We start from the raw sequence: 15094 nt of genomic DNA, 5'->3' as shown, positions 1-15094 counted from the left end.
TAAATGAGAACTTTGCTGAAAGAGTATCAAAAGTGAATTTGAAAAAATAATTATTTTCAAGAAGATACTATTCTTTTTGTATCTGTCATGTTAACGACCTGGAACTATAAACTTTCTTATAGTTCTAGCATGTTCAGATGAGAAAGGATAACAATGGTGATAAAACTAAGAAAATATAACTGATTGTAATGGTGAAATGAATCAGGTAATTTCTTTTGACTGCTTTCCAGGTCTTTATAGTTGAGAAAGCAATATAATACTATTTTGCAACAGGTATGTTCCTATTTGCCAGCTTTGGGGAAGACTGGTGTGCATGGGACTGGAAAGACGCAGATACCAAAGAAAATAGGACAGCGGCCTTGCCTTGAATCTCAGAGAGCCTTATTAATGCTGAACGGTGTGAAACAGAAACAAGTTGAAGGGCTGCCAGAGTTACCGTAAGTGATGCTTATATATCAACTTTTTTTTTTTTTTTTTTTTAAGTATAGCCCTTTTTTGGAGATATTCCTTAAATTTTATACTTACATTGTCTGAATTATACTGAGTAGCAGAAAACTGAGTTTGAGACTTATTAAAAAAAAATACATATGATCAACATTATTGCTTTAATTCAAGGTACCCGTTTTCTTTGTGTTAAGATCAAGTGCTTTTCAAAAGAAATACAACTGTTTTTCAGATTCTTTCACACTATTTTTGCCCATGTTTTAAATAATAAGTATATAATAAGGATTGGATTTCAGAATGCATACGCATTTAAGATACTCTGAATTGTTGCATTAGCTTCCCCCACATGCAAAACCTTTCTAAAAGTATGCTGTAAAAAATTCAGAAAACCTTAACATGTTTTTAGGAAGAATAGGATCAGAATATGAAAATAAGAATGGGGAGCAGGAGCCTGCATTTGGAGCTTAGCATTTTGCTTTTTTATCTTTGCCAAATGTAGTTTACTTGGGCTCTTCCTCTGCATGACATTCCATATTCATAAACTTTTCAGTGAGCAATTGGGGGTACAAGGTTAATAAAAATAAATGCATAAAAATTTGTGTCAGCACATTTGGAATAAATATAAAAAGTAAGCAGTAAAGATTTGAGTGAATAAGGGGGTTTAAATGAACAGGAGGCTAGATTTTAAAAAGTACTCACTATGTAATGTACACTGCCATGCCTTGGTGAAAAACAAGCTTTCATTTTTTTCTTACTTTATTTTCAGAGAGCTGAACCTTGCTAAATGTTCATCGTTAAAAAGATTGAAAAAGAAGTCAGAAGGAGAATTATCATGTTCCAAAGAGAATTGTCCCTCTTTAGTTACAAAGATGAATTTTCACAAGACTAATCTGAAAGGTATTGCAAGTATCTAAGTTAATTTATGCTAAGAACTTCTCATGGTTGTGGTCAGTATTTGCAAGTTTTACACACTGGCCCCAATGAATCCTTGAGCTTGACTAGTTCCAGAAAATACCTTCTTCAATGGTATATTAGGGTTTTTTTTTTTTTTTTGAACTGTCATGTATGCAGAGAATATGATTATTTAATATTCAGTGTAATAGAACATTTCCCCCCTTTCTTTATCCCCCTCCTCTCCAGATACTAGCTCATATTGAGCTCATTCCAGACTTGCCCGCCTTACTTTTCTATTCCACCTCAACCTGTGCAGCTTGGGATTAGAGTCTTTTGATTTGAAAGTATAATTCAGTCTTCATCTCTTTCAGTCCTAGACATTTTGTGAACAAAGCATGAGGAGTAGGCTATGTTACATAGCTGTGTTAAGCATATGGACTCTTTTCTCCCAGGCATTGAGCCCAGACTATGAAATGTGTTTGGCTTTTGGTTCTAACTATACTGGAACCTAAGTACCTAAAGGATGGAGTAACAAGAATAGTACAGTAATAATTCACTTCGTGCCTCTTTTGCTTCATAACTTCTTAATTCACAAATAGAAGTTACCTTCCACAAGTCTATACCTGACCAAAGGAAGTTACGGAGTCCCTTGTTAATGAGCTGTATTGCACTTTTAATACACAAATTATCATTAGGACACCAATGTAAACAGAAGGAGTGAGGCTCCTATAATCTCTCCACATGATAAAAGTTCATAATTGCATTTGATGAATTTGCAATAGCTGCCCGTTTAGCTCAAAATGTGAAAAATGTATTAAAGTGGAACTCTGGTATTAACTACATGAACAGTGTCCTTTTTCTTTGTTTATTGTGTCAGAAAGTAAAATGAATATGAATGACTTTAGTCTGAACAGCAGAGGGAACTGGGAGGGAGGAAGAGAACTGAGAAACAGTAGAGAAAAAACTTCAAAAGCCTTTCCCTGCATGTAAAAGAAATGTTTTGGTAGAAGTTACAAAGATAATCTATAAAATTGAACACTGTAAAAATGTGCTACTTAGTATGTTATAGCAAGAAAGGGTTTGATTCAGTATTTCATTTGTTTTCCAAGCAATTGCTTATTGTAAGGTTTTTTAAATTTCCTTTACATCAAATTATCACTTACATCTTATTAATCTTGGTTACAACAGAGATGGATATAGACTCTTTTAGCCAACAGGCACTAATTGCATCCCTCCTAGAAAAAACTTTACCATTTCATTTGTCACTCTTATTCAGCTTTAAATGGTACTACATTTTTCCCCCATGTGTGGTGTGTGTGTGTGTGTGTGTGTGTTTATATTAAGATTCCCCCATTTCTCCTTCTCTGTGCTGCTGTAGCCAAGCCAGACAGCCTATTGAGAAGCAGCAAACCATCTGTTAATGGATTTGAAGTTCTGAATTATACTTGAGTGTGTAGAGGCACTCGTGCTTAGCCAGAAACATTCATTTGAATTAAGCTATAAATGCTGTATAAAAAAGAGCCATACATTTAACGTAGGTTCATGAATAAATTTAAGAGAGGGCAATTGCACTCTAAACTTTTATTGCTTCAAAACCCAGTATTTTTGGTGTTCTCTGATCATTTGGGGCTTTTATAGCCAGATTGAAGCTTTAAACCTTGAACTAGGGGGAGACAATGCCTGTATTAAACCTTTTGCAGTAGAATTTCATTGCTGAATTGCTGATAGAACAGAAGCTCTATGGATTGGTGGGTATCCCTCCCCCTTTTTTTTTTTTTTTTTTTTTTTTTTTGTAATGCAAGAGATGTTTAAACCAGTCAAAAGGAAAACTCAATAAATAATTTTCTGGCTTGTGGCCAGATCTCCTAGTTCATGCCCTTTGATTATTTTCTTTAGTTGATATCTTGTCTTCTCTGGAATAATCTATTAATTTTTTATGGCAGGAGAAACAGCCCTCCATAGAGCTTGCATAAATAACCAAGTGGAGAAATTGATTCTTCTTCTCTCTTTGCCAGGAATAGACATCAATGTTAAAGGTAAGTTCTGTATTTTTGTAGTCTGATCCAGTGTCTTAGTGTTTGTGGTATTAGTGTTATGTCAACATTAAGAAAAATCATTTAAGTATATTTACCTAACATATCTTTAAAATATTACCAGTTACAAAACCAGGAAATCATCATATATTGACTTGTAACTAATAGCACAGAAACATTTTTTGTCCATTTTTGATGGATCTCAAAATCATTATTTTAAAATTGTTTTAATTTATTTTTCTTACGATTAGAAATATGACCTTAGGCATTTCTATCAGAACATGCTATTTCTATATGAAGCACCTAGAAAGTCACACTGATAAAGGAAGTAGAATATCAGTACTTTACTGCCAGAAGTCCTACTTTTGCTATTTTAAAACTTGCTTGATTTCTAATTTAGACAATGCTGGCTGGACGCCTTTGCATGAAGCCTGTAACTATGGCAACACAGTGTGTGTCCAGGAAATTTTGCAACGTTGTCCAGAGGTAGATCTGCTCACTCAAGTGGACGGGGTGACTCCTTTGCATGATGCACTGTCAAACGGACATGTAGAAATTGGCAAGCTGCTACTACAGCATGGGGGTGAGTGCATTTATGCTAAACGGGTTTTGATAAATTATCCAGTTTTTTGATGAATTCCTTCAGAGGTAGATAGCATTTTATGTTTAAGGTCTGTAAGGAAAAACGCCCTTATTCCATATTAGTGAAAAAGATTAAAGTCTCCTAGAATGAAAGCATTTTATTTAATAGGGATACCTTTCCATAATATGTAAATATTTATTTATTCATTTTCATTAATTATAAAGCCTATTTAGGTTTGTGTATGAGAGTGTATTTTGAATTGAGTGGGTTGGTTTTAAATATTAATCCTCTTAAAGTGTGTAATGTTTTTGTGAACCAGCCATTTCTGAAAGCTTATTAATAAATGAATGTAGGTGTTCCATTGTGGTTACTTGGGTTTTCCATTCTTGTTTCATTTCTTCTATGTAACTGTTAACTCGATTAATTCTTTTTTTTTTTAAATGAGTCATTTCTTTATAGACTACAAAAAGAAAGATATCCTAGAATATCTCCATTCACGTTTTGCAGTCAATCAAGTTATAGTGGAAAGATTTTTTTCAAATGGTGGTAACTGTTGTGCAGGGGTTTTGTGATGGAGATAACTTGAACTTAATATTTCTCTGCTGCTTTTTCTGATTTTTGATCTCTTTATTTTAGAAAGCAACCCTACTCCCCTCTTCAGTGACATTCTTCTTACATGTGAACTGAATAATATAAATTTTATGTTAAATTTTGCTGATAACTGATTTGTGTTTTAGAAGAGAAACAAAGGAAAAGTGATGACTAGTTTATAATGCAGAAATAAAAATTTGTGTATATTTCCTGTTACTTTTATTTGTCCTGATTTTAACTGGAAATTTAAAATTATTTTCTCCTGTAATTAAAGCTGTTTCATTCTGCATGAAAATAAAATGCAAATTTTCTTTAGCCCTCCCCCACCCCCCCATGTAGATACATATGTGAAAGGTTGTATAGCTTGGTAGCAGAAGCATTTTGGTTATTTATAGTCTTCTCCTGCCCCCTAAAGGCCTTGGTGTGTCTGTTTTCCTGACACCATTTTATAATCAATATATTTTTCAGTTCTACTTTTTTTCATATTATAGGTTTACTAAACCATAATGTTCTGTCTCCTGTGTTTTTTCTACTCAGTCACGTAGTGACATTTGAAGCCTATATTTGGCCTTGCTTCAAATGATTTAAGCGGTATAAGAGACATTGCTGTATTAAGTCCAACTCTTTAGAGAGTGGGATTATACTGACCAAAGTGAATTTTCCAGGGCTCTTGTGTGAGTACTCACCCACGTACTATTCATTGTCGTAAAAGAAGAAACCTACTTGCAGTTGAATTTATTGAGGTCCTTTGGCAACTGTACAGCTTAAGCTTTGCCTTAGTCATATTCTGTTTGGACCTATCAAATCATTTAACATTTAATAGCATCATTATAGTAACTATATCATTCTTCTTTATGAGTTACTCAGTCTTGAAAGAAGTGATTCAGAAGGTTATTTATGTCTCTAAAACTTTTGTTTACTTTCGGTATCTTGTCTATAATTTTGTTTGTTTGTTTGTTTGTTTTTGTAAGAGGAGTCACTTGGTACAACTTTTTGAAATATAATGAAAAGAGACCTAGTTTTAGAATTTTATTTTTTCCCATAAAATTAAATTACATATTATCAGTCATTGACCTTTTTATATTAAATATATTTTATAAACTAGGCCTTTACATATGTTGCATCAGCTTCATCATTAGGAATTTTTGCACCTATGATGTGTTTTCAGACAGTATCTCTTATGTTGTATAGTAGGATCTTCTGATTATGTCTTCTAGTACAAAAAATCTTAGATCTTTTATAACATCTTTATGGCAGAGTACATAAATAATGACAGGACTTGACAGAGTACTAACATACTGAGTCATTGTTGTTTTGCCCCTCCCATATTATCCTTTACTACCTAGGGGATAAACTCTTCAGTGTTTGCTCTGTATATAAATTAGGCTTAGCTAGGACAAAAAGATGAAATCTAACTTTTGACTCAGAGCAGTTAACATTTAATTTTTTGTAAATCAGTTACATATACTAAAAATTGAACATAAGCGAAGGTTAATGAAGAGTGTGATCTGTGTCTGTGCATGGTTTTATACTCTGTTCTGTTGTAGTCACCTGTTAGCAATGGAAGGAGGTAGTACTTCTTTCCCCTTGGTGAAATAATAAGATACATTTAAGACTTGTATACATAATGAGGAAGAACATATTTTGTTAATATCTTCTGGGAACACTGAAATTCTTATTTCCGGAAGACAATTTATGAAGTTTGATATACTTTTTTAAAATTTGTAATTACAGTATTCATTGAACTAAGGCTTGTGTTTTTAGGCAAACCTAATTAGGCATTGACTAGAATTCTGGGGTTTTTTAGTGTACCTTTATTAGGCAGTCAATATGTATGGCCAGTTAATTTTGTCAACATGAATTTGTACAAAATATGATTGTAAACAGAGACCTGGGTGCTTTGGAGAAATAGAGAAAACAACTGTTCAGCTGCCAAAATAAAAATGTTTTGACATTGTGCATTTTCTTTTTCACAGGCCCAGTGCTTTTACAGCAGAGGAACTCTAAGGGAGAATTGCCCTTGGATTATGTGGTATCATCTCAAATCAAAGAAGAACTATTTGCTATTACAAAAATAGAAGATACAGTGGAGAACTTTCATGCCCAAGCAGAAAAACATTTTTACCACCAGCAACTTGAATTTGGCTCATTTTTACTTAGTAGGATGTTGCTAAATTTTTGTTCAATTTTTGATTTATCTTCGGAGTTCCTCTTAGCTTTCAAAGGGCTAACTCACCTAAGTGAGCTGCTTGTGGCTTGTAAGAATTATAAAGAAACCACCAGTGCTCATACTGACTGGTTATTGGATCTGTATGCCAGAAATATAAAGACATTGCAGATGCTCCCAAATATTCTGACGGAACTGCCTGATAATTTAAAAGTGTGTCCTGGAGTGCACACTGAAGCCTTATTGGTGACATTGGAAATGATGTGCCGTTCAGTCACAGAGTTTTCATGATGGTGCCAAAAAATATGAGTCAACTTTCTAACATACTTAGCTTGCTTTGTCTTTTCTTATACACTTCATAGCTTATAAACAAATATTAATTTATTTATTGACAGAATTTGTAGCTTTGCTAACTTTCAAAAGCACTTAAAGAACTTCTGCAAACCTATAATGTAGGCTTCTGTCTTTTTCCATGTTGTAGAATTTGACTCAAAAGTAAAAAGAGTTTCATTTGGTATGCACTGCTTTCCTTAATCTTTATTATTTCTTGATCTGAAAGTGATATTTATTTATGTTGTACCTGTAAAACATCTTAATTTAAATATTTTTTGAAATCAAAATGTTCTGTCCTCTCTTCCAGGGATTTAAGGTCTTAGAATCATGGCAAGGATATTAATGCAAATGTGCAACTATACGCATGTAGCTCCCGTTTATTCTCTGTAGGCTGTTGGACTAAAATACTCATTTTAGTTTTGTGTGTTTGTAAAATAAACATTTCTAAAATTTACAATAATAACACTCTCTTGGTTTTTAAAGGCAGTGAATGTGCCAAGTTTGACAGTTTGATCCCTTGATCTACTTTAACAGTTCATGTACAAAGTTTATTTCTATTCCATGTAACCACTGTTCTGTAAGCAAAAACATACTGCTGCATAGTAAGTTTTGCCAAATATTAAGATATAAGTGGTAACTAAGTAATAGATTTGAGATTATCTAAAATCTTAATGTGTAGTATGAATTTACGTTTCAATTTGCAGGTTTTTTTCCCTAACAGTAGTTTATAGTAAAACTAAAAGAAAGGGTATGGATAATAACCACTTTTGAAATTAGAGTTGCTTTCCTAGTGGGAATAAGTTACATTGTGGTACAGCTGGAAAAGAATCATTAAAACTTCCATTTAGCTTTTATGTAACTAAAGTGATGATCTCACAGCAATTAATCTGCTAAAGAAGCACACTTTAGTTTTATCTTGGAAATAGATCTTTTAACAAGATACAAATTCTGAGTGTTTTATTACTGCGTTATAATCTAAACTGAAAACTGCTACATTAGTATATCGGCGCTGAATAAAAATCAAAGTTTTTTTATTTTCCTACTAAGTTTTTATACACACTGTAAGAAATATTAATTGTTTCTAGTTAGCCTTCAAATGTGAAACCCTAAAAGTCTCGGTAATACATACTTAATCCTAAAGAGTATCAGAGAAACCATGATGTAGCAGAAACTGTCTAAGGAACTTTAAAATGCTCAGAAAGAGTCAGTAAAGTGTTTCCCAACATGATGAATGAGAACATTTTTATTCTGAACAATAGCCCCTTTACTTCACTTGTGAAGGCATTGAGAATAACGTTTACTAGGTTAACTAATACAAACTTAAAAACATAGTTTTGACATCTAACCGGCACAGTTGTGTCTAACTTCTGATTAACTAAATTATAAGACAGGTTCGTTTCTGAGCTTCTGCTTTCTTACTTGTCAAATGGAAATAACACCAGGTATTATCTGTGCCAGACTTCTTAGCCTGTCACCTTAGTAGCACTTAATAAATGTTGCTTCTTTTCGAATTCTTACCTCCTCTTTTTAGTTATAACAAATTATTTAAGCAAGAGAGTAATTGCTCCTGTTGGCCATAATTCCAAGTTAATAAAATAACCAACATCATGAGTTAGGGTTTTGCACTGCTAAGAAAAGTAGTTTTCTAAATTAAATGTTCTTAAGGAATATTCATCTAGTTGCAATTAGAATTAATGTTTCATAACTGTTCTATCTGCCAACTTCTACAACTCATGATGGTAAGAAGTATTAAACACTAAAAAATGCCATTGAGGTCCCTGCCTATTTTAGTAAGTTGTCATTGTAGTTTTGCATCTATTCAAAAGTGCCACTTAGCAAGCAGATTACTGTGTTCTGTGTCCTAGTTAACAATAGCAATATACGTCCATGAATTTAAACAAATGTATATGAAATTTAAACCTTCAGTGAGAAACTTCTTTTTTCTAATAGTATTGCCTAAGTTTTATTTTAGAAAATATAATAATTGCTTCAGATTGCTTAGAGGTAGGGGAAATGGAAATATTAATAAATAAAATTCATAGGCTTTTTGAGTCCTGGCTTTTAGTTGTAAATGGCTCAGAGTTCCAGCAACTGAACGCAAGACTGAGTTACGCTATTCTTTCTTGTATTTTGCTAGATTTCATATCTGTAGTTCAATAGATCGGGCTTTTTTTAAAAGCCCAGCAAGGCCTTTATTACAAATGTAAATAAAGGCTGGAATAAGATTTCTGAGCTGTTAAGATGCAGCTTTCCACATATGTAATCCGTAGAAATATTGGGAATATAAAAGATTTTAGAATTTTTACTGGCAGCTCCTTAGGAAGGGTCTTTTCAAAGTTAAGAGTTTTCTAGCTTGATTTTAGCTTTCCTATGGAGAATAAAGTGGCCCATTTATATACATTTTCTGTCATTTCCTTAATACCAAGATGACCAGGAAAACATTCTTCCTTGTATAAATAAAATGCGAAATCAGTGTTTTTATTGTTTCTTGAACTCCTACTATATTCCAGGTGGTGTGCTGACAGGCTGATTACGATAAAAGGAAAAGCTTACAGTCTAGGAAGGTAAATTAGATTGAAATATTGTTACTTTTATTTCCTTCTGTATAGGCTATTGAAAAAAAAATTCAGTTTAATGTGTTTCTAAAATTTATAGTAATAATTGGTTTTCTGTTTTAGTTTTTAAATGTGAATATTAGATCTAATAGTTTACTTCTTTGATCTTTATGATTTTCGCAATTGTGTTTCAGAGAGAATAGAATACAGGGTTTGCAGTCTTTGCAAACTAATAGCATTCCCAGGTAGATACAAATGCCTTAATGCTAGGATACTTTATATAAATGCCAGGAAGCATTTGCCATTTTTGTCTATGCTGTTACAGAGAGTTAAATGAATACCTTCACATGAAAACACTGTTGCTGGAATGTGCAATCCATATGCCTTTACACACCTTTCCAGTTATGAACTTGATGAGAGCCTGTCACTGTTGCTCCTGAAGCAGTAGGAAGGGGTCATCTTTGAGTGACATGAGGCACTCTTTCCCTCAGGCATTTATCACGTAGCTTCCACACCAATCGCACCTCCTGCTGACGTGGAGCTTGCAAAGTTCTGAATGATAATTGTTTTTATAACAAATGTGGATTGAGTTAGAAAGGTCAGCAATGGCATTATTGGAATTAGTCTGTGCCTGGTGTTGTCAAAACTGCAGACATCAGTTCCATGGAAACATGGAATGGTTAACTCTTTCCTGTAAATCAAATTATGTTATCAAAAAATTCACCTTGTAGGTTGGAAGGAATTGTGGGAGGAGGATATATTCTGACAATTATTTCCTCTGATACAGAATTAGAAGTTACTGGGCTAACTTAATGAGAAAATGTTGTGGTATTGTTTTTGCTTGGTTCCAAAGCCTATATCTTTCAAGGTATTGCAAATTTTACAAAAAGCAGACCTTTTCAGATGAAATAAAAGATAATTTTAACATCATTGATCACTAGATTTTTTAAAAAGTATTTCCTCTTAAGTAAATGCTAGTTTTCATATAGTGCTTTCCAGTTTATGAAAGCCTCAAGCAACAAAGACTTATAAACATGAATTTATGTGAATTGTTAGGGGGAAATAGATTAAATTACTTGAAAAAGAGGCTTCTTAACATTTTCTAATCACAAATCCAAATGATTCACTTTTAGGGGAGTTGGCTATTTGGGAGTACTTTGTGTGATAAGCAAAATGATAATTTGTATATTTGATATATGAATATTTTCCAGTATCTTACATATTTGAATTCATTACTATAAGCCTTTTTATAAGTATAGATATGTAGTTTTTGTTATGAATTCATTTAAACTGTGTTAAAAAAAGAAAAACCTAAACTATAACTCCTAGTACTAGATAGAAGTGATTTTTTTTTCATAATACTGTCTTTGTACTGTTAGATATATATTTATGTTTTTCTTTTTAAAGCAAATATTGTGAACTTCTCTGGATTTTTTTAGACCACTTCCTGAATTAAGATCCAATAGTATTAAATCAGTAAAGTAACCAACAAATTGCTTTTGAAAGAATTTTAAACAACAAAACAATGTTTTGTTGTTATAAAAACAATACTTCTAATAAAACAAGTATATAGTATTATTTATATATGTAATTTGTAATATATAATATTGCCCTTAACATAGACCAAAAAATAAAAGTTCCTTATTCAAGTATTTACAATTAGCCTTCTTCAGTTAGAATTGAAACAAGTATTTCCACCAATTTTTACTTTAGTTATGGTCCCCAAATCTTTTTAGAATAGTAAACCCAGATTTGGTTAATCTGATCTTCCTCTCAAAAGCAGCTGAATTGGAGCAAATGAAAATTTATGTGTAGTGGGTGTTAAACATTAATAGAGAATGGCTAACTACTCTTTGGAACATAGGATTTAGTTCTACTGAAGAAAGGAAGTTTTTTAAAAATTTGCTTAGCAATTCCAGTAGGTTAAGTTTCACTGAACAGAAAATCTGGAATCCAACTTTGAATTTACACCTATTATACTATCATTTATCTTAATAGTAGATGAACTAAAATTCCAATGATTCTCCATTTTTCTGTCCTCGAAATAGTCATGTTGAAAAAATCATTAATCTTAAAGTGGTGACAGATAAAAAGAACTTAGTTTGTTGTCAGTACTTCTCAAAGGTTAGGTCAGCAATGGTTTATGTCATGACGCTGATAAATTTTTCTAATGACCAGAATGGTTTGATTTATAATAGTTTTTTGTTTTTGTTTTAGCGAATATGTATCTTTGGTATCTGACTTCATCCCAAAGATGCATTTCTGTTTCGCATTGTTTCTTGTTTTTCCTACATAGAGTGCTCTTAAGATAAATGCGAATCAAGTCTTGAAAATTTTCAAAGCTCTTATTTAAACTGACATATAACTGGACTTTTAAAATATAAAGTACATTTTAAAATATGCCATTTTTCTTCGGGGAAGGTTGTAATTAAACACAGTACCATCTAATGCGGATCTCTAAAAAAAATATATACCTGCACTATATGCCCCCTCCTTTAAGAGTGAATCTGGCTCATCCTTTTACTGGCAGGCTGCTTCAGTCCTCTTTTTAACCGCTTTCCAACTAGTGTGTAACCGTGTTGGGGTCATTCCTCTAGGAAGATTCTTCAATTACCAAAGATGAAACTTCCTCCATGTAATTATCATGGGGAGTCATGAAAACACAGCTTCACTCTTGGCCTTTTCTCATTTCAGAAGTATTCGTAGAACCTAAAGAATTTGTCTGATTTTTTTTTTTTTTTCAGATTCGACACCAAAATGCAGGGAGAACACTCAGATTGAATGAAGGCTACATTTGAATCTATTTGAAGAGAGGTTGCTTCTGTGTTACCAAAAATTTTTTTCTTAAATCATCACAGACCTGGAAAAAATTCCCTTTTTTACTATTGATTTTATTATTTGCAGCACTATGGCAGATACAGGCAGTTGGTTGTTCACTGAGAGAATTCTGAGTTAAAGTGTCTTTGCCATTGTTCTCCAGAGCATATTATTTGGCACCTCTTCTGTGAAGGCCAGGAAAATGTTTCTTGTAAGGTATTGTTTTAAGGAGTATAATTGAAATAGAATATTTTAACAATGATTTTATATAAACTCATTGGATACCAGTAATGTAACTACAGTACACTAGGGTATATCACATTAATGTGTCTGAGGGGGGAGGATTTCTCACCTGCTTCTTGGGGGGTTGTCACAGTTATGGGAGATCATGGAGTATCAGGTACTTCTGTGTTCTCTGCATTAACATCATAGTGCCACAAGAATGGTGTGTACCTGCTACCCCACCCCAGGAGAGTTGGTGTGCCTGACTCCTGGTTATCAAGTGCCAGATGTTTTGTGTTGACCCCCCCCCCCCAAAAAAAGGTTTTCTCTATTATATCCGAAGATGCATTTTTTTTTTCTAATCCTACAGGGAAATTTTTAAAGTAATGTTCAACTTCAAACAAATAAAACGGACCACCACATTGATCTATTTTAAAAGTAGTTTTTCAAACATAAGAAGTATTTGACTTTTCCCAGTGGGTTCCCAGGTGCTTCAAAGACCCTGCTGTAAATTTGCTAGTTCTGTATGTTAACAGAATCTGCTGTGTAAGAGTTCCAGATCAAAGGTAAGGGGTAAGAATACCATTGTGTAAGATCCAGTCAGAACTTGAGTTAGTTGCCTCCCATGTTACATAAGTCAACAGAAACACATACATTATCCCTCTGTATAATAGATAATAGACACTTAAGTCTTGATCAGAGTTTTTCAAGAGTTTATTAGTTCTTGACAGAAGTAAACTATTTTCCATGATTTCACTATTATAGATAATACACAGATTTGGGCTTATAATTGTCATCATCATTGCTATACAAAGGAGGGATGTTTTGAGGGAATTATGTCAACTTGAGTTATAAGGTTTCTAATAAAGCCAAGAAGTGGTACCCTTCCTCTCAGCTCCCTTCTGTAGCCCAGCTGCCTCTCTAATTACTGTTGACTTGTCGCAGGTGGGTCTCCTCTGATCAAGAGCTGGTAAGAGTGGTTGGGGCCAAGTGTGCTCCTTTCTTTATGCAGTCGCATTTCCCCTAAACTTGTTACTATTTGAATTCCAGCAAAATAAAATGTTGCCTTATGCCATTGTGAAGCTTGTCTTTGATAGGAACTGGAACTGAGCCTATCCTGCTGTCTTGCCACAGTAGCAGTAACAAGCCAGGTCTTAGGATCTCTTCCTCCTGAGAAGATGTGCTTTGCAGGTTTCTTCACTGACTCAGGTTGGTCGCTCCTTTTCTCTTGAAGGAGCACAGGAAAATCTTCAACATGGGAGAATTATGTTGCATGTTTACTTTTGCTATAGACTGAGAAAACTTTGGCAAAGCTACTTACCTATTTCTGTTTTTAATACAAATAAAGCTTTCAGCTTAATATAGTCATGCTATTAATTGCCTAGAAAACAGCAGTGCCTCTGTTTTTTTTTTTTTTTAATGGAGTTTTATAATTGTTCAGTAACGTGTGGAGACACAAGCATCATATTTAAAAAAAAAAAAAAAAAACAAACCTGTCTACAAAAATACAGCTTGTGCATTTGAGGGAGCACTTCTTTGTTATTAATTTAGAATGTGAAAAAAGGAAGATCTCAATAAATTAAAACTCATTTGAGACCATTTATGTACTTGTTACACTTATTTTGGTTCTTAGCACAAATCCCCTAGGGAAAGTGTATGCATAATCATTACCTTCCAGCAAACCTTTCACAGTGGTGTTAGCTTTGGCGGCATGTGACCACTTTGTACATTTACTGTTTGGGGAGTTTTTTGCATAGGATTCTTACATAATGAGACATTTTGTTTAGTGTTTCTTAAATCTCTAGACTCAGCTGATATAAATTCTACGATGTGACTGCCACTGTACAAACATAGAAACTAAGGCACAAGATCTAACATTTTCACCCCAAAAAAGGTTTTATGTTTTTTCTTTCAGTGAGTTACACCAGTCATCCCAGGGAAGGGAAGTATAATTGCAAGGAATGACACTGTTGTAAGTATTCATTACATTTTTTATGTGGTTTTAATTCATACTTGACTGAACAGTTAGAAAAGGCTGATTCTGGATACTCTAATCAAACAAATGAATTGGCATCTGTACACATACACATACTCACACTTGACATTTAAAATCCCAGAATTTAAATAAGCATTCCTTTAACAATACCTGAAGCTTTTGCAAGAAGTTTAATGGTCGATCTCTTTACTTGATTTTCTGGAACATCAATTGCCTGATAGTACAGCTTTTTTATTTGCTTTTAATGATGAGTACAAAACTCAGAAATATTGAGGTACATTTAATGTACCTCGTAGTGCATAAACTGAAATTAAAGCCTCCGAATAAGACTAGTTAACACAAAATTAGATCACTTACAGCATTACGGGCATTTGGATATTAAGATCAAAGTGGGGAAAAAAAGTTCCCATGGTCCCTGAATAAGAGAGCTTACTACCGAATTTTTTTTCACTTTTATAT

The 15094-nt window shown here is 33.3% G+C and overlaps 1 protein-coding gene across 1 annotated transcript in view; it reads left to right on the top strand.

Moving 5' to 3' along the window:
* Window positions 1-7499, top strand: part of SLF1 (SMC5-SMC6 complex localization factor 1) — a 76043-nt gene extending 68544 nt beyond the window's left edge. The window contains exons 17-21 of the mRNA XM_082723962.1: window positions 274-437; window positions 1211-1341; window positions 3282-3374; window positions 3772-3954; window positions 6522-7499. Coding sequence (XP_082580088.1) covers window positions 274-437; window positions 1211-1341; window positions 3282-3374; window positions 3772-3954; window positions 6522-7003 — 1053 coding nt within the window. The 3' untranslated portion in view covers window positions 7004-7499. The remainder of the gene's footprint in view (window positions 1-273; window positions 438-1210; window positions 1342-3281; window positions 3375-3771; window positions 3955-6521) is intronic.
* Window positions 7500-15094: the final 7595 nt, after the last annotated feature.

This window comes from Mustela nivalis (assembly GCF_964662115.1).
Source record: "Mustela nivalis genome assembly, chromosome: 3".
Classification (NCBI taxonomy): domain Eukaryota; kingdom Metazoa; phylum Chordata; class Mammalia; order Carnivora; family Mustelidae; genus Mustela; species Mustela nivalis.
This window is presented reverse-complemented; position numbering and strand designations above follow the sequence as displayed.